General features: G+C 39.3%; 1 protein-coding gene across 1 annotated transcript in view; it reads left to right on the top strand.

Annotated features, from left to right (window-relative positions):
• Positions 1-24966, top strand: part of LOC137298350 (cardioacceleratory peptide receptor-like) — an 87094-nt gene that overhangs the window by 21114 nt on the left and 41014 nt on the right. The window contains exons 2-4 of the mRNA XM_067830569.1: positions 8887-9022; positions 16101-16298; positions 21214-21356. Coding sequence (XP_067686670.1) covers positions 8887-9022; positions 16101-16298; positions 21214-21356 — 477 coding nt within the window. The remainder of the gene's footprint in view (positions 1-8886; positions 9023-16100; positions 16299-21213; positions 21357-24966) is intronic.

Below are 24966 nucleotides of genomic sequence, written 5' to 3'. Positions count from 1 at the left end.
GAGTTAAAAGTTAACAAACAGGTAAAAAATACACGTTTCGGAAATTTCGTTCGATGGACAATACCAGCAAAGCATTAGATGGGTTTATGAAAAGATGATACAGATAGACTTACACTCGAGATGATGGCAGATAGACTTACACTCGAGATGATGGCAGATAGACTTACACTCGAGATGATACAGATAGACTTACACTCGAGATGATGGCAGATAGACTTACACTCGAGATGATGGCAGATAGACTTACACTCGAGATGATGGCAGACTTACACTCGAGATGATGGCAGATAGACTTACACTCGAGAAGATGGCAGATAGACTTACACTCGAGATGATGGCAGATAGACTTACACTCGAGATGATGGCAGATAGACTTACACTCGAGATGATGGCAGATAGACTTACACTCGAGATGATGGCAGATAGACTTACACTCGAGATGATGGCAGATAGACTTACACTCGAGATGATGGCAGACTTACACTCGAGATGATGGCAGATAGACTTACACTCGAGAAGATGGCAGATAGACTTACACTCGCACATTGACTGATAGATGGATGGATTGCTTCCATAATATGAAGATTAAACATATACATGTTTTATGCCATTAACAAAAGTAGCGGATATTTGATTTAGAGGATAAAGTGCAAATGATGAAGCCAAGGAGGAAAGAGATGATGAAGAGAAAGTAAGGGAAGATATGACAATTTATTCATTCCTTTGGAAATGTTTCATCTGTATTGGATACATATTAGTTTTTCTCATATGCATCGTCATTGGCTACAGGTATGCTTGCAAAACGGAATACCCCCTGCAGTGGTAACAATGATCTCAAGACTTAGTCAGAACTCCACGTTCAGCAACATATACCAAACGTTGACATCTAAATCTGAGCAAGCACAGCTCCAAATAGGGCCACAAATACGTCATTTTCCCTTAGCTTTACAAATATGAAGTATGTTTACGGAAATCCTACATTCTTTTGGAAAGAATGTCTCCTTCTTTGAGGTTTATTTTACATGGCATATTAAGACTTTTTATAATTGGCTTTATAATTACTTGCAATCTTTCAGTGTAATTTCAAAAACACGTTTGCGTCAAGTTTAGACCCGTAGACTTAATCAATCGTAGTAGATTAAAATGTGACATTTCATACGAAGTGTAAATAGATTTCCAAGGGCAGTGTTTCCATACACGAGTTTACCAAATATTTGGTATAAGTAATTGTTTAAAAGGATCATAAGTTCAATATTTATCACAAACTTCCTGTATATCACTTTCATAGCAGTTTTAGTATAGATAACATGCCTTTATCCGATTATGTATCTAAGTCCATCTTTTTCTGTTACATCTGGTTGACGATGTCTACATATGACTTAATATAATATTCGTGATAGATTTTCATGTACGGTGATATCTTAAGCTTGAGTTTGCTCCAGTTTTTAACTGGGATTAGCTGCATTTGGATGCACCAACTGAACTGAGACCAGTGATTGATTTCAACGAGGATAAACAGCTGACTTTGTAACACCCTTCTCGTCACAGCATTAGTCTTTAAACATGGCAATTCCAAGATACTGATGTCAAGACGTCGACATATGGACCTAGCACCCGTACCTTAATCACCCTTCGATATACAGGGACATTATTCATATATACGTAAATGACAGACAATTTCATGTTGATTGAAACAATGATTACTTTATCCATAGAGTGATCGATTTCTTACTAAAATCTAATTTCCGATCTGTCTGAATTCAGATTAACATGCAGAAAACAGCGAAATCTATTAGCGTTTAGGTTTCCTCAACTCAAGTTAATGAGTTATTTCAAACATTTTCCCCTGTTGCAAGTCATCGTGTTACTGGATGTTTTCTTTTCCCAGTAAATGATTGGCTAAGACGGCACCGAAGTCAGTAATATTATCGTATATGATGGAGGCCTGTAAATAACCCTGTTGGGATTTTTGTATATTATGACATGCAATCAACCTTTTCATCGTGTTATTACCGCCACGTGGAATTATTATCTGTGTTGATTGATTAAGCTGAGTTAAACCCCCTTCGAATAATATTCAAATTAAATCAAAAGGAAAATCTCAATTTTAGAACTTTGGTGAAACCAACGAGTACAGTGCTCACAGACCTTGAACATAATGTGGGACAACCGGGATTAGAACGCAGGATTATATGTTTCTGCCGAAGGATTATAGGTTTCTGACAAAGGGATTCAGTTCCGAGATGTGAAATAAACGGACTGGACAGCCGGTGCACCATCTTCCACCAACAACTTGAAGTATGAAAAACTATGAATTTAACGCGTTTCGAACAATGTTACAGAAATATCTTGTCCAAAGGGCTAGACGTGGAAGAAAGTCTTTTCATCACCCTGGTGAAACTATCAAAATAATCCATGATACCGTGTACAACCTGTGTCATTTTATGATGTTTGATATGGTATCTGGCGTATGCCCTGTTGTGGCATGGCAGCCATTGTGTTTGTTTGTTTGTTTGTTTAACGTAACAATCAGCAACATTCCATTCCTATGTAGCGACGATCTGTAAATAATCGAGCATGGACCAGGCAATCTCGTGATCAACAGCATGGGCATCACTCGACGCAAATGTGACACAATGATATGTCTCAACCAAGTCAGCGAGTCTGTCATTGATGTGTGCTAAATTTATATTTACAATTATCGGGACTCTCACTGATATGAATCGCAAAGGTTTTCTTTAACCAAACTGGTGTGTATACTAATATTCGATTATGCGTTACACATTTTGCATTTTTAATGTTTTCATTGAAAAGGACATCAAAATGAAAATAGGAATAGTACGCAAAAGAATGACAAGAAATGTTTGTAAACATTTTGACGTTAAAATGTCTTCGTTGAAAAAAATCCCATTAACATGAACATAGCAATAGATCACCAAAGAAAAATCAGAAATGTCTGTAAAGCATTTTGCAGTTAGGATGTCTTTTTTGAAGAAGACATTACAATGAAAATAGAAATAGAATACAAAAGAATGATCAGTCCGGATTATCCGCTTAAGCAAATCCACTGAGCGTGAAAGGCAAAAATAGAAGTGAAAATTACATAACTGCATCTCTCAGTAGCACCCACCACTCACACAGTTTGGATATAAAATGTGTTGGTATGTTGTCTGACACCGCCGTACAACATTGCTCCAGACGAATGACCACAGTCTGTAAACAAACGAGTCTTGACCAGACAGTCCAGTAACACGATTCTGTTGAAACGTGAAACGATGCGTCAACAAAACCCTTGACGTAACACTGGAACCATCACAGAATTCAAATCTCTACACATGGTTTGGCCAATGCTGACTCCTATATAGATTTCCCTCCAAACTGAAGCTGATAATATACTTTTGCTGAAGACGCCCTATTACATCCGCACTCATACAAGTGGGAGACCAGCCTTCAGGGGTACGCTTTAACAGTGTTCCAATGGTACAGCGGAAGCTGCTTCGCCCATCCACCATCCTTCGCACGTTTACCAGACACGTGTAGTTCACTACTTTTGGGGTGGAGATAAAATTCGTTTTAAACACATCATCTAGTGTTACTGATATTAAAGTCAAATTGTGATTCCTGCTGTAAATGTACTGCATACTTATATGTATGAACCATTAAACAACTTGAAAGTATTGGGTATGATGATATGTTACTGTTAGGTACATAAATACCTTCTTTGAAGGCGTCCCGATTTGAATCGGTAATCACCTTAAAACGAATGGATTGGATGATATGTTATTGTAAAAACTGATGAGAATTTGATACTCTTCTCGTCACATTTGTTCACGCGATTCCCGAGAGCAAAACAACGGGATTACTTGAATCTTTAATCCATCAAGGCCATTTAATCCTGGACCTTGTTATCTGGAGTGGTTGTATTCTCTTTCAGTGTTTTTGTATTGAAGATTACTCGGCAGAAGAAACATTGCAAGTTGTTAATCTGGATATTGAAGGGGCGTCATTTTACACGTCGATATTATCTGTGTTTATGTGCAAGTCTCTTGTGCTGAATCTGCTTCGTAAATCTCCAAATGTCCACCCAGGAAGTACATTTATCTGTGAATAGAACCTCAATGAGGTTATCATATGGGTAGTCTCTGGGGGAAACCCCGATATGATGAATCAAAAGCTCATATCAGTAAACATGAAATACATTAAAGGATTATGAAGTATGAACGTCTGTCTTTCATGCTGGCACTCACCCTCAACCCAGTACTATTGTTTTGGCGAGTTCTTTGTTTTGTGTAGGAGGTGGATCTGTTGTCATAATCAGATATATGAAGGAACTGTCAGAAGAGAAGCACAAACATTCGATCTGTTATTGAACTGTTTATATATGTGTAGGCTTATTCAATACAACCTCGCATGAGCACGGTTCAAGAATTCATTCTCAACGTAATAACGAATTGGAAGAGGATAGTTGCAACTGTTTAATATCAAATTGATTCGTAGCTCCCTCTCTGTGTAATGAGCTGCTGTCTCACCTGTGAATAAGTGAAAAATCCTTAGATATAGCGAAAAAATACTTTATTACCTTTTTTCATTATCCGTTTGCAATTTTGTCAGCTGTAAATCAGCAGCTTAAAGAGTCTTTGATTGTTGAAATAAGCCTTGCTGCTCTCCAATAAACGTTTAAGAGACCTTTCCGACACTTAAAACCCCTTTAAGAGTGTCTGTTGTGCCTTCTGGCGTCACTTTTTAAACCACCTTTCACGAATAAACAGACGGTTTGGCAGAAAAACCTGTTTCTCCTCTTCCTTGACATGATCTAGGATATTGTGGGATTGAATTAGGATGTCCAATTTCATCGCTTTGTGTGAGAAGTCCACTCCATGTGATTTAAGTTGAGTGAGGGAACAATTTTGAAATGAAATTGCGTTTTCAATTTCCCGATGGCATCAGTTGGTTCTTCTGTTATGAGGTTTTCGTTATATGTCGTTTTTATGACTAACCATGTGTTTCTGACAGCGTTCTTCAAGACGATGAAACACCTCAGGTTATGTGACACGTCGATATGAAATTGTACATTTGACATCGTTTTGAATATTGAAGCGGTCCAGTTCATTTTTGACTCATCACAAATTCACTCCAAATGGATGGCAACATAAATTATATGACTATATTTCTATGCATAAATTATGGATGAGGTGAATGAACCCAATGGTAGATATTTCAGCATCCTTCTTTTTAGATCTGGACTGTTTCATTGGCTGACTTTTTAAAATGCCATTCTGAACAACATGTTATCATCTACGAGTCAGCAACCAGACAGCAGCAAATTAGACTTCATATGCCATTTTAAATAAATCGTTTATATTGATGGTAACGATTGAAGGGTTTCTTCACCCGTTTTGCAATCATCTTGAGGCTATCTGTTCTTGAGTTGAATGTCTGTCTTCAGGATGTGTTTCATCCTTATATCTGGTATCATGACTGGTTTCAATGTGCTATATATGACATTCATAGTTACACATTTACAAAACTGATTTCGTAGCGCAAATACACGAAGACCCAGTCTAGCGAGATTCTAAAGATTTAGTGCACATGACAAACTTCCTCAACTGAAAGAAAGATGGAAATGGTTTTTCTTCTTATCAGATCATGCTGGAGTTGCATCACACTAACGTTATCCTTAGTTGAACATGTAAAGTGGGGAGGAAATTCTCATCTCTGTCATATTGTGTTCACATATACCAACCACTACTGTGGAACTAATATGCATTCCAGGGCGATATTGCCATAGACAGGCCTACTTAGCATCTTCAGTGCTTTTACTGCTGTCATGTATTATGTTATGGCAAACTCCTGCTCTACTGTCACCCAATGTGGAGGTCATTAATTTCCGATCAAACCAAGACAGTTGTCTAACCCACACGCTATATACCTTGTACGAGGCGCTGCCGTGGTGAGCAACAACAAGGATTAGTACCCGTCACTTTCAGACTATTTCTCATTATAGCAAGTTAATGTAGATAGATGTTATGTCTGAGGTTTTGTCTAGACCTAATGGACGTAATCTCCTTTGACCAAGGACTAAGGCATTTCAAAGCAGCTTATCTCTCGTGTGACGTTGTTTTAGTATTCTACTAAAATCTTTTTTTAGCAATACTCCAGTTCTTCACCTTTTTATTTGAAAAGGATTTTTTTCAAAGTGTATTTATGACGAAAGGCTTAGAAAACGCTGTACATGAAACTGTGATACTGTTGTGTGTATAACTCCGTTTTTAAAAATATCTTAAATATCACATGTAGCAAATGCCATAAACATCAACGGAATTGCCAAGCCTCATTTAATGTACGTTTTAGACGTGAACCATTTTTGTATAATCCCAAACCATAGAAACGGATGGTACCGAAAAACCATGGTGCTGGCGAATGTGGGATTCCAACCTTCGTTGCGTGTATACGGATCGCATCACTGGCCAATAACGACAAAACCATCTTGCAACGAGCACAATGTCGCGAATGCAATTTATCTTTACATAACATGCATTTTAAGAATTTCACATTCAGACAAGTATTATAGCGTCTTACGAGATTTATTAGTGTTTCACATTCAGCAGCCTCTACATCCAGGGTAGGTCATACTCATATTGTGACACAGAATGAACCATTCTAAAAGACTGCCGATACCGTTAAAACACCGGTTTTATTGTTATTACCCTTCTGTTTGAAAAGAACATTCCTGACAATTTCCTACATTTACACGTAAGATATTCCGAAAAATGTTGATCTACCAGTTGTCCGACTTTGTGGAAGTCGCCTTGACTCAGTGGGTTAGACAGCTGATTTCGAGATAAGGTGCCTGACTCTCAGAGTGTTGGTTCGAATACCGGATTCAGTCCCCCAAAAGTCCTCGTATGGTCGCGCTGTCAGATCCGAAGTCCCTCATTTGCATGCCTTCGTCATACATACTGCTGCTACAACAGGTCATTGTAGATTGTAGGTTATGTGTTGAACCAACAGGCCAAACAGAAATCTGTGCGCTAAAAATCACATAAGTTCACATTTGGAAAACCGCCGAGCGAAATACGTATGTCTTGCTGCCTGTCATTTTGAGTTGTTTGCAAGTTCACCACCCACCTGATTAAAGAGCCGCCAGTCTATGTTGTTACTCTCAGCGTATGTGAATGGATCTTTGTAATGAACACTGTTTCTAACAATTGGATAATATGAAGACTTTTAGTACAGTAGTAAAATAGTGGTACTGTACTATTAGTAAAATGAAATGGATGTGTCGAATTCGTGTTTCCCCTCAGAACCGTGCAATTTCCTCAAAACCATTACATTTCCCCTAAACACCCAATAGACTATTCTATTCATAACCTATGCATTTTCCACGACACAACGCAGTTTTCTCCACACAGGCAAACAACCCACACCCACACCCACACCCACACCCACACCCACACCCACACCCACACCCACACCCACACCCACACCCACACAACCAACACACAGTCCTAACACACAAACTACTCCATTTTCTCAATACAACCAATGCAGTCTCTCCCTCACAACCAACACACAGTCCTACACACAAGCTACTCCATTTTCTCAACACAACCAATGCAGTCTCTCCCTCACAACCAACACACAGTCCTACACACAAGCTACTCCATTTTCTCAATACAATCAATGCAGTCTCTCCCACACAACCAACACACAGTCCTACACACAAGCTACTCCATTTAATCAATACAATCAATGCAGTCTCTCCCACACAACCAACACACAGTCCTACACACAAGCTACTCCATTTTCTCAATACAACCAATGCAGTCTCTCCCTCACAACCAACACACAGTCCTACACACAAGCTACTCCATTTTCTCAACACAACCAATGCAGTCTCTCCCTCACAACCAACACACAGTCCTACACACAAGCTACTCCATTTTCTCAATACAATCAATGCAGTCTCTCCCACACAACCAACACACAGTCCTACACACAAGCTGCTCCATTTAATCAATACAATCAATGCAGTCTCTCCCACACAACCAACACACAGTCCTACACACAAGCTACTCCATTTAATCAATACAATCAATGCAGTCTCTCCCACACAACCAACACACAGTCCTACACACAAGCTACTCCATTCAATCAATACAATCAATGCAGTCTCTCCCTCACAACCAACATACAGTCCTACAAATAACCTACGTGATTTGCTCAAACAACTAAGCAATCTCCCCAACTCAGCCAAGGCAACCAATGCATTTTCCTCCACACTTCAATGCAGTTACATTGTCAAAACAATGCAGTGTCCATGAAAAAAGCCTACTTAATTTCATCCACAAAACCAATGCCCTTTTATCCATCCAAGCATACACACAATGGCGCACCTTTCACGGAAATTCCAAATGAGATTTTTGCGATATAGTTTGCAGACATGTTGTTCGAACCACGGAGTAAAACGATACAATGATTAACTGGTTTAGCAGATATTTCTTTCAGTGAGTTCAGTGAGTTAACATTGCTGCACATCACATCAAAATAGTTCAGGTGTGCTTTGAATTTGATTGTATCGTCAAGGCTGTATGTGTATCATCGAACATTAAGAGGCCATTAAGAGATAAGAGAATGCTTTGACTCAGTTATCGACATAATTCTTCAGTTCTGGCTGGTGTTTTGCTCTTGTTATACAGCAGAAAGCCTTCAGTTACAACGGCGCAATCACAATAAACCGTCTGTTCTTCAAGTTAGAAAACACGTTTCGTTCAGATCACAGATAGTTCATGTTTCGTTTGCTTTCAGACAGATCAGAGATAGTTCAGGATTCGTTCTGCTTTTCAGACAGATCACAGATAGTTCATGTTTCGTTTTGCTTTTCAGACTGAACAGATCAGCTTCCTATGTGTCCTCTTCATATTCATCATTGTCGGCAACAGCATGGTCATTCTGACCATCACACTGACCAAGAATCGACGGTCCAGGATGAACTTCTTTATTCTCAATCTGGCTATCGCAGGTAACTAACACCAATAATTGCGTATTGGATATATGTCAGTTTTATTGTCATTATTTGTCTGGGTTTTACATATCTCTGTCTTTGACATTCTCTACTCTGTTTATCCCTGACAAATAACACACTCCTGCAGTTGTTCTATGACTTTGATAGTCTTTCACTCCTTCCTCTTTCCCCCCCCCCCCACATTCATCTCTTCCTCCCTCTTTCTCTGAGTTTCAGCCTTCCTCACTCTATCGTTCTTTCCACCAAACGTCTTCTATCCTAGTCTCTCGCTCTCACCCACTATACATATAAGCTACACTGACCGATTTGTTTTCTTAGTGTTATTCTTCACCAACGACACATACATCAGTGATGAGACACCTAGAAGACAGTAATCCCGAGGAGATTAACAAGGATTTTTTTGTATCTCTGGAATCCATCAAGCATGATTTGACATTAGCGACGGCGTTAATCTAGCTTGGTCCTTATCGATATAGCAAAAGTTGCACACCGCTGTTGATAATTGCTTTCTCATCACAGATACAGTGGACTCTAAAATATAGGATTAAGATCGCATCCGAAAATGACCCATGATATAGGACCGATAGAAATAAGACGAGAGTGAGCAAAGAAATGTCACACGTATAGATGGATTGTGTTAAAAACGGGATTGATTTGATAAGTCTACAGGTACGGGTAAAAGGTTTTTACACGTGCTTTCAAAACCTGAACGCAGAATCAACCTGGATGCAGGTCTGCTCAGAAATGTCTTTTGAAATCAGCAAATGCTCACACAAGCTTAACGAATAAGCAACCCTCAGTTCCAGGTTTACATAAATCGACAAAGGAAATTTAGATCATCGAGTGTCTGCAGCAAGCAGTAACATGCGCCAGAATTCACATAATTCATAAGTTCAAAATAATGTTATTCACGAATGTCTTGAAAGAGATCTGGCACCCAAACAGTTTTGGATGCTACCAGAATTTCGGTGTTTACAGATAGGAGATAGGTTTTCAAACTGCTCTTTTCAAGAGGGTTAGAAAGAAGTAAGGTTCTAAAGGCTGTGATGTACTCTTGTCTTGTAGCTACTGCATGGCGCTCACTAGCTGCCCCAGTCAGGATATTCTCAAGAGACAACACCTGTCATTTTATAGCTACAACAAAGGCAGATAACATCAATTACAGGAAGTACAAGGCCAGATGACCAGTTGTCGTGAACTGCGTTGAAAATCTGGCAGTACTTCATATTCCTTAGCTAGTTGTTTACTAAGCACCTGCCTCTGACAAGCATATAAGACATATATCTGTTAACACCCGGGTTAGAATTGATCTTCAGTAGCATATGGCCATGCTTGTCGTAAGAGGCGACTGCTGGTGGTCAGGCTCGCTGCCTTGGTTGACACACGTCACCGTATAGCAATTGCTTAACTTGATGCCTTAATTGGTTCCGTAACTCATGGTTATCAAAAGAAGGCTAATGGGATCAGGTGGTAAGCCTCACTTTCATATGTCATCGTATCACAGATGATTAGATCGATGTTCATGCTGTTGATCACAAGATTGTCTGGTTCAGACTCGACTGTTTACCGATCGGCGCCACATAGCTGGAATAAGGCTGAGTCGTTAAACAACAAACCAACCAAACAAATCATTGCAAACATACGTTGACATGCGTCCACGACACTGTTAACCCCCACCAATGCGAAATACAGGATTGGGTTTGTTTTATTTCTTTCTGTTGCTTTTTACCCGGCAACCAATACTTTTAAAGTGAAGCATAAAACAAAATCATCTATGGACATTTCGCTCTCCAGATAGCGACACTCCTTTCAAATGCCAAATGTAATATACCAAGACACTAACACACGAAAAGCCGTGCTTAGTCTTTTCAAAGCATCAGTTCTTGCCTTCATGACTCCTAGTCCCTTAGCGTCTCCACGAATAGACGAATATCGTGACATGACGATTAGCTCCCCGTTAAAATAGTTCCTGCCATAATTGCATTCAGCAATATCAACCTCTCACAAATTAGTTTCTTTCTAAAAAAGATATTTACTTCACTAGAATGTATCAGAGTGTTGTCATACAACCTAGATAGGCTCTGCATCAGAGACATTTGCGATGATATCTGCTGGCTTTCTTTCATCCTATTCCAAGGAAATGAGATGAAAGACTTGTTCCATCAACAGGATAGTCAATACAATGAACTCAGCTTTCAGTATTTATTTCTCATTATTATGGAAAGGGTCTTGTCGCTTTTATTTTGCATGCTGAGATGGTTAAGTTGGATTATTTTGAACTCTTTTCTTCGTGTAGAAACATTCAACGTCCAGGCAATATTTTTACTTCTACATGTGATTATATTTTGCACATCTGAACATAGTTCATATATAACTATTGTCGACATGAACTAATTGCGTTGATATTTATCCATAAAGAGCGCATTTATTGTGAGTGTAATACAGACAGTTATGAGTATCACTGAGGGCCTATGAAAATCCGGGTTACAATTGGTCTTCAGCAGACTGTGCTTGTCTTTGAAAGGTGGCTGACGAGAATGGCGTATCTAATTCGTGTCCTCGTTTCACAACTGCGTAGATCGATGTGCAGGGTATGTTGACCAGACTCGATTATTTAAAAACGAAACATAATGGTCCTCTCTAGGAAACGATTTAAAATAAATGGAGTCCATTACATAAGTGTCCTAACACTTATGACTGATCTAATACAATATGATGAATCCTATATCTTATGTATCATTATAAGATCTCGTAATACAACGCCCATGCCATGTGATACTAGTTGTCTGTCACTCTACAAAGCTCAGTTACGTCCCTTGATCGCAAGGGAACCGCTGATAATGGGTTCGAATCCCAGATTCGTCTCGATTTTAAGTCTGGGTTCCTTAGAACCATAATCCAGGGGCTTAACATGAAAATACTAACAGCCTCTGCACTGTGTCATTCGTAGCTTACATGTTCGTCATATTTCATCTTTCCTATCGTCTTTAGACCTCATGAAACCCTGTTTAGTTCACGAAAATCTCTTGGCAAGTATTAATGTGTTCTTCACAAAGACATGCATCGTCTTTACGTGCACCCTTTTCACCCTCTCTGGTGAGCAATACATCAAATGGATGAAATCCTGTGTTTTGTAATGACCACTGTATAGAACGTGGTGGAAAGAAGCAGATCCAGCTGATGACGCCAGGGACCTAGAAGAAAAATAGTTGGGATTTTATGTGTGGCAGACAGATATATCATACAGTTATAACTATAAATCAACGTCTATGTGTAATCCTCATAACAGATGAGTTATAATGTATGGGGACGTTAGTCTCATATTGGCAGTTAATCTATCAGATAAGTTTGGTCATGTCGAAGTTCTTTGTGATCTGTCGGAATATTCCTTCTGGAATATGGAAAGGACTCAAGCGAGACCCTAACCGAAGGCAGCGAAACTGTTTGAGTAGAGTCGCTTAGTTTCTTAAGCAGTGCCAGGGTCTACTGATCGTATAATTAAACTTCAGTTTGAACCTGATTATGATCTATGGCAGGAAACCAGTACGTTCTTGCCTTTACTTTTGAGACAGGTCTCCCATACTTTACAGAATAGGAATATTGTCCGAACACCCGATGTGCTCATCGCGCCCCTTCTGTCACACTGCCAGTGAACACATCTGTTACATATCGTTTCTGTTACAGCTACGAACTGAAACTTAAGAATTTGGAACAATACTAGAAAAGTATAATCTTCATAGAACAACAGACATATCTTCTTCTTTCGATGCTTGCTATGTAGTCCCGAACACACCTCCGTTGTATCGTAACAATGGACTCAAACAGATTTATAGGTCACACAGAAGATATTTTGGATAGCATTGTTCTGGAACTGATATTACAAAGCCTGCGTATTTATCCAAGGTCATGTTCAAGTCATCGATTTCTTTCCTAGTTGACACTATATACTACTCACACTTTGCTAAGGATCATGCAATTTAACAACTGTACTGAAACGTAGATTTATATTTGAAAAAAAGTGTATATTTAAAAATGGATAAATAAAAATATTTTAACCCTTCTTTAGGCAAACTTCCATTTTAACCTCATGTACTTGATACATCAGTAACCATAAAAATGAACAATTTTGCCAATCATGGAACAAGTCGATGACAAATAAATAACAGATGTCGATAGCAGGTGTGGGATCCACAAGATGAAATGACAGACTGAAAACTAGGATGCATGCATACTTTAAGGTATTTGACCCCATCTAATAGTTTTCTGTTGAATCCAAGATTTGATCCTGAGCAAAGTGTGAGTAGTATAGATGACAGATTATAAAATTATAGCATTTCACAAACAGCCATATCTGCAAATATTTGAAAAACATTGACCGACATAATTAGTCTGAGTGCAAAATGACAATGATTAGGCAAAAAGAAACGTATTACAGAGAATGTATAAATATAGTTATTGAATAGTCTGGAACATTATCATTACCAAAGTCTCCTTATGACATTAACTTCGTCATTATAGTTAACAAAACCAATGCAGACAAACCAATACATTCAAGGTGAAATTGTTAGAGGACAGTATAACATATTCAAACAACATTCGCTGCTGTTTACCATCATATTTATCTTCGATTGCTGTCTGTTTGACAATAATGGCAATGATGAATGGACCCTGCAGAGATGAAAAACGATTTTATGAACAGTATTTTCTTACAACAATCTCAATATCTTGCTACTCAGTATGCAAACCTGCGATCGACCTATCCATCAATCATTATTCATATCATGAATGTGCATGGTGGAGGCAAAGAGGGACTTGTTTCAGATCAACTGTGCACCATCAAAAGCTATTCAAAAGCAAAAAATGTTGTTTTGGCGAATTAAACTTATTTGACTTCATGAAACATTTATTGATTATTGGGATGAAATAATTCACTTTCACAACTCCATCTCGTTACTCCGATTATGGGTTTCGTTTTCTCCTCTGTAAGAATCTGCAAAACTACATATGGATTTGTTCCTAGTTGTTTATGTAATATCACACAACTGTGTTTTAAGACGAGAAATATCCTGTTTCAGGAATAGCTATTGTTGTGACTGAACCGCGGCATACTAACAATTATTCCTCGAACAGTATATCTCCGTTCACAAAACAAGAAGTGGCCCTTTAGTCATTAATGTCGTTATTAATTCTGCCGTCAAGCATCTCTCACCTACATTACCTAAAACCTAAAAATTCAAGCTGTCTGTGCATTAATATATAGTATCTACGTTTAAATCGAACTCAAAGGGACCAGTAATTTCTGGTCATAAACTATTCAGCAAGTGGCCGTGAGAAGTACAACCAGTTCGTTACATGAGTAGTCTAATGTATATGTCTGTGTCAGTGTCAGAGTGACAACAGTCGATCTAGACCGAATCTTTGACAATGGCTTTCCTACACAAAGGCAAAATAACCACGGCCTTCATACACATCGCCCCTCGCTGACTTTCGCGGAAATCCATCGGACTGCTAGAGTAACGTCCCGTTGTGAAAGGGAAGCAACTCTCACCCTAATCTATGTGACGTCACAAAATAACGCAGCGTATCAATTCACACAAATTTAACTGCCTTTAAATATGGGCAAATGTCTCCAAGCGGCAGGATGCACTGGCACTGATCCTAAACCCTCGAGATAAGTGGGTGTAACGATGTAACCGCAGACCAATACTTCGGCCTGAGAAGTCAACGTTTTAACCACTGGTTTACAAAACGGCCTACCTCACGGTGTCTACAGTCTTGTGATCAGTTATATTTGTATAAAAAATATTTTAAACTTGGACATAACACAATATAGAATACTGGCTTATAGTACCAAATCTATTATATTCCTTGTTAAATATGTAAAAAAAATTACTTTCAGTTTGTATGGTTTATTAAATTAGTCTACGTATCCATTTTCATTAATTATTGTCCTGAAAATCTAAGGTGTTTTCAACAAATATACTTAATTAGGTCCACCAGCCTATGATCATGGTCTAAATCAAAGGTTGTGGGTTGCAACAACCTTAACAACGATTCATTTGTGTAAAGGGTTTTAACGTATGGGCAACACTGTAGCCGTATTTATCTGAAACGACCAAGAAAATTGTTTGCATTTCTTCATGAATGAATTTACATAAGAATTCTTTTTAAAGCTATTGAAATTTGTGAAAGAAGGATAATTGAATTTCCCCAATCGTTGGATTACGATGCACTGTGGACACATGTTAACGGTCCGTTATTTCAATGACAATTGACAGTCAAGTGGGAGGAATATGTGAAAAGGCGCCTTGTCTCTTAATTTTCTGGAATTGCGTGAAAAACACATAATGAACATGTCGACCCATGTTTGCAGAGGATTACAGCGGTATTAGATAGCAGACACGAGTACTGGGTCGACCATATGTTACAGAGCGTTGACTATCAACCAATCACTGGTTTGGTTTGTTGATTAACGCCGCATTCAGCGATGTTCCAGCTATATGGCGGCGGTCTGTAAATAGTCGAGACTAAACCACACAACCAAGTGATCAACAGCAAGAGCATCGATCAAAAGGGATACGAAGAAAACGGACCCCAGCGAAAAAGGCCTCTGTGCCAAGAGAAAAGAAGACTACGCCGCAAGTCACGCTTCCATGCTTTAGTCAGACATGATAGTACAAAACCCCGGATGACGGGAGCAGTCATTGTACCACACAAGGGAGTAATCATTGGATTGCAACATGAAGGATAATGGATATTGCGCATGCCAAGAGTATTTGATCGTGGGTTCGAGTTTGCTTTGTCAGCACAATAACCGTCCTCGTTGGTTTCACCAAAATGGTAAAATCTAACACCTCCACCACTGCAGGTTTGGTCTTCTGTCGATCACCGATATAACTTAAATGCTCTTCATAGCAGGACGTCTAGTGGTTCGAGTCCCAAATGAGTACCAAGTGTAAAGCCCATTTCTGATTGCCCCCATCCGTGATATTTCTAAATACTGGCAAAAAAATAACTCACTCACTCACTCACACAGGCCGTTGTCACACGTTCACTGTTCGCAATATCTTTTCAGATTTGTCTGCCGGATTGGTGAATGTTTTCACAGACATGATCTGGAAGACGACAATTGACTGGCATGCTGGACTTGTTGGGTGTAAGCTGGTGAGATACTTCATGGGCGTGGTCACTTACGCATCAACGTACGCACTGGTAGCCCTTAGCATCGACCGACTTGACGCAATCGCAAGACCACTCAGTTTCACTGGAAGCCGTAAGTACACAGAAATTTCGTCAAGTCACATTAGTGAGTGTATCCATGAGTAACTGACAGGACATCCGATGACGTCATATGTAAACGTAATATATAAATTAAGATGAACTGTCGGCAACATAGTGGCTTGCAACAGTGTTGCAAACGTCTACAATCTTATGCAACTTCGGGTTTCTGTCCCCACTTTAGTTAATACACCCAGCCCAAAACGACCTAAGTCAAATACTAACTTTAGAAACTATTCAGAATTCTGCACAAGATTACACACGGTTAAAAGTCTCCTAAACACATTTGTTTCATTGCTTAACTTTAACGTTGGCTTCTTGCACAAACGACGAGTGCAATTAGAAATCCGTTTGGTCTTCAAACGTCAGTCTCAGCAAAGTTTTCAAATCAATCGGAAGAGTCGAAATTAAAGTTATATGATACCCTGATATCATTTAAAGCTGATCGATATATTAAAGCTGGAGTTAGCAACAATTAGGTACCTGTGAACAGTCCGCACTTGCTCGCATGGTTACCCACCTTTTCAAAACTCCATATCTAATGTGCATTCACAGTCATGAATACCGAAGATTCTAGGCCATAAGGAATTAAATATAAGTACAGCACAGGTATTTCTACCATCAACCTTCCCGAGTAGACGTGGTTATATATACTCTTTATAAATTCAATATCCTACAAAGTCCTCACTGGATCAGATAATCAATAAGTAATCCCAACCTTAATTGGAAAGTTAATTGCGGAATTAGAGGATAGGAAAACAATTTCAAAGCATGACCTCTCGTATTATTTGATGCCCACACTAAAGTTCATTTCAGCACGACCAGCAATGATACTGTAACGTGACACAAATGCACAGAAGCAGTCTTTGTTGGAAGAGCTTGGCACAACGAAGTAAAAGGCAAATTTTCAAAGAAAACATATCATTAAGCAGTATATTGCTTACGGTGAACGCCGAAACATCCCTAAAACAGCATGCGGTGTTCGGCGACTCTCAAAAAGTCCATACTGCATTCGACGAACGGAAGACAATCCATAAAACAGTATGCTGTCTGCTGTGGCAATCTACGAGTAAATCAAGTATCAGACAAATTCACAAAAAACATCCATAAAACTGTATCATGCATTCGGCAAACGCGAAAAAAAACATCATCCATAAAACATTATGTTAAATTCGGCAAATGCAAGACAATCCATAACATGGTATGCTGTCGTTTGTGGCTTTATGAGGAAATGAAATTTCGACGCTCGAATCTACGGTGAAAAGACTAACCGACAAATTGACAAAACTATCCATAAAACAGTGTGTTGAATCGGTTTGTTGTATGCAGTTTGTTGTATGCAGTTTGTTGTATGCAGTTTGTTGTATGCTGTGAACGCAAACATATCAGTATGCTGTCTCCGACGAACGCACAAAAAATCCGTAACAGTATCTTACATTCTCCAAACGCAACACCACCTATAAAATGGCATGCTGTATTTGGCGAATGCTGAAAGACCCGTATGTGAATTGTGATTATGACTGACCTGACCTTAAGTATGCGGAAATGAAACTCCGAATCCACAGCATGTTTGCTAATGTGGACTGCTGGAACAATATTTTAATCTGACCAGTTTCATCTGATGACAAATACATAATTAATGTGAATGACAGACCCTTTGTTTCTAGAATAGCATGATGTCTTGTTCCGCTGAAAGCAATCAGATTAATGCCACAAGCACAGACATTGTAGGGATCGAATAACAGAATTTGTTCAATTACTATCGTATTCAACAGTGGACTGAGATGAATGATGCTGGCGATCAACAATGGCGCATATCTATACTACTGTTCATTTACTGGCCATAAATAATTGATTGCCTTTCTGAATTGTTTGACGTGAGTCATCACAAAGACAAGAAAGGGGTGGGTTTTGCAACATTTTAACAGAAAGGAAAGACTTCCACAAAACACACAACATGAGATCAAGAAAACATTGAATAAGACAAATTTCGGAATGGTAATAAACTGGCTTTCTGACCTTGCAAAAGTATCCATGTTCAAGTAATTTAATATTATGCTTCATTTTTTGCATGTGCTGAAAATACATTATAAATTTAGTATGTTTGGGTTGAGATATTTCACACAGTGATTGTTAAAATATAAAATCAACCAAAGCCATTTCTATAACCATGAGGCTCATAAACGACTGTTTCATAGCATGTGTCCATAAGTGAATGAGGGTGTTTAGTAAAAGGCCGCTCTCTGCTATATGGCGGCGGTCTGTAAATGATCGAGTCTGGACCAGACTATCTAGTGATGAACAACATGACCATCGATTTGCGCAAATGGGCACCGGTGACATGTGTCAAGCAAGTCACCGAGCCGGCCTACCCGATCCTGTTAGTTACCTCTTACAACAAGCATGGGTTACTTAAGGCCATTATTCTAATCCGGACCTACACGGTTCATGTGTCAATGGAACGCTATCACGTACACATAGGATTGATGACAGGCATTTCCCAAATGCACTCGTATCCAACAGAGATGCGTGAGTGAGTGAGTGAGTTTTACGCCCCTTTGAGACAGACACCAGAAATGGGCTTCACACATTGTGCCTACATACAAAACTGAACCAAAATCACTTTAGAGTTTGAATGCTTCCTGACACACACGTGGAAGACATTTCAAAACCTGATCCGTCTGTGACAAAAATAATGTCCAACGGAACTCCCTGATTTGACATGTACCATACGAATATCGTCTGGGCGATCAACTGACCAGGGAATGTCTACAGCATTATTTTAGCAATATCACGACTGGGGACTTCAAAAATGTTCTTCACACATCGTACCCATATGGGGAATCGAACATGAGCTAAAGGTTTCTCTACAAGGGATCTAAACCGCTCGAAGTTTCACCAGCCTTCGTTTGCATGTGTTTAGGGTGGTTGGCGCCGGTTGGTCAGGATACGCTCACCTACACGTGAACACCTGATATCATTAGTATTACATACCCTTTCATAACCCTACGAACGTCTTAGGCCTATTCTTAATACATTGGCTACGATCGAACTTAAGACGTCTTAGGGCTACGAACATTTCGAGAATAACGGCAGGGGCCTATATTTTCGAAGATCTCTTAGCGCTAAGGTAATCGTACGTGCCATACATTAACTTACGGCTGTCTTAGCGCTAAGAGGGCTTCGAAAATCTAGGCCCTGGTTTTGTCTGGACATTTATTCATAAGTAAACCTAGCACTTTACACTCTTTGATTTGTTATGTTTAAACCAAGAGGAGTGATCAGTCTATTTAACCGTTCATTTCTTAATTATACTTTATGAAAACACATGAAATCGGATACTGCATAGTCAATACTGCATTTCTGGAAGGAAATATCGATATAACGGGGAATTTTGGAACCATTAGTTGTAGTTTAGAGATAAGAATCTTATCTTGAGCCTAATTTGATCTACTGGAAAGAGTGATTTCCACCCCTTTCGGAAATATATGATCACATTCTAGATGTGTATCTGGACAGTGTACTTTATAGGTTGTATCTGTGTTACAGTTATGGTACACATAAACGTAATTAAATGATCACATTAATTTACAAATTGCAAAAATAAAACCTCTGGTCTACTTTACATGAGATACGCTGTTTCCCTTTAAGAGATCCGCGCAAAGCCATAGTGATATTAACTGAGAAAATGAAAATCGATCATTCAGTTCTCTATAAGATCCAAAAAAGTGACATCCCCTTTCTTTTCGGTTGTCGGCGACAGAAAATGGATCTTACATGGCCGTCCATGACCTGTAATTGGACGGAAGTTTGTCACAGTAATCGCTCAAGCGCGGGATTTGATTTTCTCCGTAAGGGCTTCACGTCCTCGTACGCCTCGTAAACGCTGTGTGGAGCTCTTGCATAGACTTTGGGGTGATATTGAGCTAATTTTCACTCCTTTAAATGTCCTTGGTTAGCACTTGCTGCTCAAAGTGGATTTTCCTTTATTTGCTGTCTTTTCCAATGCCTGAAACACAAAGAAATGTTTTAAATGCCTTCGTTAACATTTTGAGACAGTTTGAGGACCATTAATTCAGGACCAGCCTTCTTTTTCAAAGGTGCCAGGACTATATATAAACCTTGGTCGTAATCACAGCGGTATTATTTAAACTTCATTGTGAACATTCATAAGTATTCTTTCGAGTCTCATTTGAGAATGATATTGCATCATATAAGTGCATTTAACCCACACTGATGTTATACGTCAGACATATTTAACAGCGGCCAGCATCTAACACAAACAGTTACTTCACAGCAATTGTCGGTGGCTCACACAATGACAAACAGGACACACAACCAACGATTCATGAGATGGGTGAAAGGACTTCAACGCTGGGTTCAAGATGTCTTTGTATACAGTGACGTGCGACTTCTTGTACAAATCCGGGCTTATGCTGGTTAATCGTGGTTTCCTGATTTCTTACGAGCAGGTTATCAGAGGACGTGTACATACGAATTGCTCACAATTACCTTTACTGTTACTAGCCAACCCGTGAACATCCGGGTTAGAACTGGCCTTCAGCAACCCATGCTTATGGTAAGATAACTGGACGACACTCGCTGACGTTGTTGACACATGTCAACAACCGAGTAGATGACGAATCCCAGTAAATGATAGAAAGTGTGTTATATGAAAGATATTGGTGAAGAATTTCATTATCTATTTATATGCACGAACATTAATAAAAATCATATGATCGCACCTGATAGGTATCATAATTATTTGGAAATGTCTTTCCATTTGATAAATTCTTTTGGGGAAAGTACGACACTTGTCTATCACATGCCTCTAGTGATGCGATTCCTGTGCTAATTATCAGTGTTGTCCCCGACTATGGAGCAAACTAAAGGAAGGTTTCTTTGTTCAGATCTCCGAGCACGAGTCCTTGTTGGTCTGTCGTGGGCATCTGCTATGCTGTTCTCCCTCCCTATGCTGATAATCAACGAAACAAAAATCATAAACGGAAGTTGCCAATGTTGGATTGAATTTCCACAACCCTGGTTTTGGAAGGTAAGTCTGGATTTTATCATCGATAAAAACATGTTGAGATTCAAAACATGTTGACAATTATTTGGCTTGAAAACATTGAGCAAGCCATATTAATCGTTTAATGGTTATGAAATGGCAACTAGCAAATTCTCCCCAGAGTAAGGGCGGGTGGAACAACGGAACAATATAGGAACAACGCCATACCACCATGAATGTTTTGTGATATAGCAGTCAACTTCGCATCATTATTGGCTTGTCTGGTCGAGACTCTATCTGCATGACCTAGTCAAACAGCCTGAATATTTTCCTAATTAAGGCAAGAAACACCAAACAAAAGAACAAATTTAAATAACGGTGTAAGTACGGTAAAACGTGACATTACATAACATGCAAAACATGAAATTCCCAGCTAGAGGTGGTCTTCAGCAGGCCATGTGTGTCGTAAGAGGCCACTATAGTGACATTTAAATATTTTTTGATATTTCGGATGGCCAGGCTCGCTGACGTAGCCGAGGCATGTCATCATGGCGTCCTCATCGTAGTTCAATGCTCGCGATGTCATTCACCGGCCTAGAGTTGACTGTTTACAGACGTGGACAATTGCATAGTGCGGCTTTAAACAAGCAGTGAGTGTGTGGCTTACTTTTTGGCGACATTCCAGCACTGCGACATTCCAGGAAATGGACTTTACACAGTGCACCTATGTGAGGAATTAAACCCGGATTTCATGTGAGCCGAACCAACGCTTTAACCACTAGGCTACCCACGGCTGCAAACAAGCAACTAAACATGTAATTTAAGAGAGTTAGTAACTATGAAGAAGAATATTTTAGAGTGATTCTAAGTTGAGTTGTCATACAAACCCCGGGCTGTCCCTTGTGTATCGATCTTCCTGTGATATAGGATACCGGTACGTGATTCCCCCAAGCCATATAAACTCTCAGGGATCTCAGCTTGTTAGGTATTTCCTAATTATCACGTCTGATTACAACGAACAGTCATGCAGAGCCCATTTCATGATAACATGTTTGTTTCTTATACTCCTATGCAGATGGGACCAAGTATCCTCTTTGTCCTCTTATCATCGGATGCATTAAGTATCACATTTCACTGAATGCACTCAGTACGAACAGACAGACTTGAGCAATACGTAACACCTGCGGGCCTGAGAGAACAAAACATGTTGTGAGACCCTTTTTCGTCAGCTTTAATTATCTGTCCTCTCGGACGCCTTCGGGCATTTCCGTTTCAGCTCGGCCCAAGCCGAGTGACATTAACGGAAAAGCTCTAGGTAAAATAATGCTGATTTCCCAACATTTTCAAGAACTACATATTGAGCAATATGTGTGATCGGGTAATAAATCATAATTTCGGTTTTCACTTACAATGCTGTAAACGTGATATCTAATACCACGTTATATGGCAAAGGCCGGCTGGTTGTTGCGACACCTTCACTTGGAACCTTGGTTGAAAACATTTGTCCAAACAGGGCCAAAATCATTTCGCAGTTTCAAATCGGTGCATTTTGAGAAACATGATTTTTCAAATTCGCTCTGTAAACCTGGTGTCTTAATGTTAGGACGAGTTTCGAATGCTGAGTGGATATAAAACTATGAAAACAGTTGGTGAAAGCACGCGAGAGAAATGTCACGGTCATCACGAGAAGAGAGGGAGTGGCGTCCGTATGGTACCGGTGTCCTTTCGGTAAGAGGGCTTGGCAGCATGCAAAAGGCAATCTGTTTCAGTAAGACTGGGCGTACAAGGGATGAGTCAAAGCACAGAGAGCATCGTGTAAATAAGCCATTGCAGGATTCTTGTTAGTTTAAAGTACATCTGATCAATGGATCGTGACGATAAGAACAAGTGGTTTCAGGATGCGGTTGTTTCGATGCAAAGGTGAAATATTCGTATGCGAACAACCAACGTTTGTCCATTCTGAGGACATGAAGTATGGCGGAATTTGTGGTGAAATGAACATACGTGTCATCATCCATAGGATATTATTCTGACGTTAGTTTTTCCTTTTCTCAGAGGACAACCTCAAGGAATACTGTTCCAAAAGGACAATGCCACATATGCAATAGGTTCGACATCAATTCGACCAACTCACTGATGCTGGAACAAAAGAGGGACCAAATACCCCTAGCAGTCATCAAGATGTCCACGCTATTGACAAGACGTTGTTGCCACACAAGGCGTTAACGTTGATGTCATTTTCGAGATGGTATAGAATCACTCAGAACCTTAGTTATCAGACGTTATTATTTTGTGTAAACCTGTCCCATGTGTCCTAATAATGCATTTTGTTTTTTCCGTCATAAATAATGGAACGTCACAATAGTTTCAGATTAAACGTGTACATTTATTATACATTTCCTTGGATATATTTTCTTTTCCCACGTCGATGTGTATTTTCTGTTCATCAGTAATGTCGATGCAGCATCGGCATATTTTTATCAAGAATTATGTGGCTGTTATCAGGCATTATGTTCGTGGTACTCTAACTAGCCATATATGGCACTGATGCCACGCCCAACCAAAGAATGCTGGAGAAAGAATTTTTTTAAAATGCTATAAAGTACAGTATTATCCGCGTCGTTCACATTACAGCTTCAAAAATCATCAAAATACATATTGAACATTAATATGATGTATTCTAGAGCGACATATCTTTCTTTGCAATACTTCAAGAACTATTAAATTTTAGTTTCTTGCTTGTCGCGAATGTATGTCATCTAGTCGCGAAATTCTTGTACCAACGCATCCGTCTGATTTCAAGGCTGACAGTTAAGGTACATTCAGAATGTTCACTACGAATTCAAACATGGGTTTACTGCAATATGTTCGTTTTTTAAACGAACTTGTAACATTAATCGAAACAACTTTGTGATTGATCTACCGTCTGATAAATCAACTCACTATGAGTGAAATCCGGCACAACAATGACTCTCTAAATGTCTTTCTCGAAATCCAGATTTCTGAGGAGAAATTGAAAAATTCATTCATCCATTACGCATACACCTTTACGTTTTGTTAAAAAATAGTTAATTTTGTTTGCAAATATTTGAATCACTAAATGAGATTGAAGTGTTTCGGGTTGTTTGGTTATTTTAGTAGCGCGATTTTATGTGTTGGAAAAGATATCTGCCCTAAAGACTATGCTGGTGTGTTCTTCACACAGGCGATTACATCATGGCTGTTTTGGGGTCAGACGCGACCTGCTTGTAGGATATTGCTAAATAGACAATGACCTTTAACTTGCAGCAAACGCCTGGGGTAGTTCCTCAGAAAATAAGGCCTTGAAAGGCCAGGTCGAGGCGAACTATACACTCGAGTGTTTGCACTACACTTTTTTGCGACAACCATGCCGATTTGTGGTGCCGTAACTGAGTCTCTGAAATCGTAATGGTATTTGCTTGCAGTTAATGTTATTTACCACGAGGTCTCGCGAGATTGCAGCATCCCTGGTCAATATTAACTATTCTGCCATTCTTGGATATATGTGATTCTTCTGTATGCACACAGCGATTAGCATTAATAGCGAAGACACTATTAGTTTGTTAGGATAACGTTGAAAATTATGCATTTATGTCTGTGTAATTCTTTTGAAATATTACCGATATTCTTTCTA

The sequence above is a fragment of the Haliotis asinina genome, chromosome 10, assembly GCF_037392515.1.
Source record: "Haliotis asinina isolate JCU_RB_2024 chromosome 10, JCU_Hal_asi_v2, whole genome shotgun sequence".
Taxonomy (NCBI): domain Eukaryota; kingdom Metazoa; phylum Mollusca; class Gastropoda; order Lepetellida; family Haliotidae; genus Haliotis; species Haliotis asinina.
This window is presented reverse-complemented; position numbering and strand designations above follow the sequence as displayed.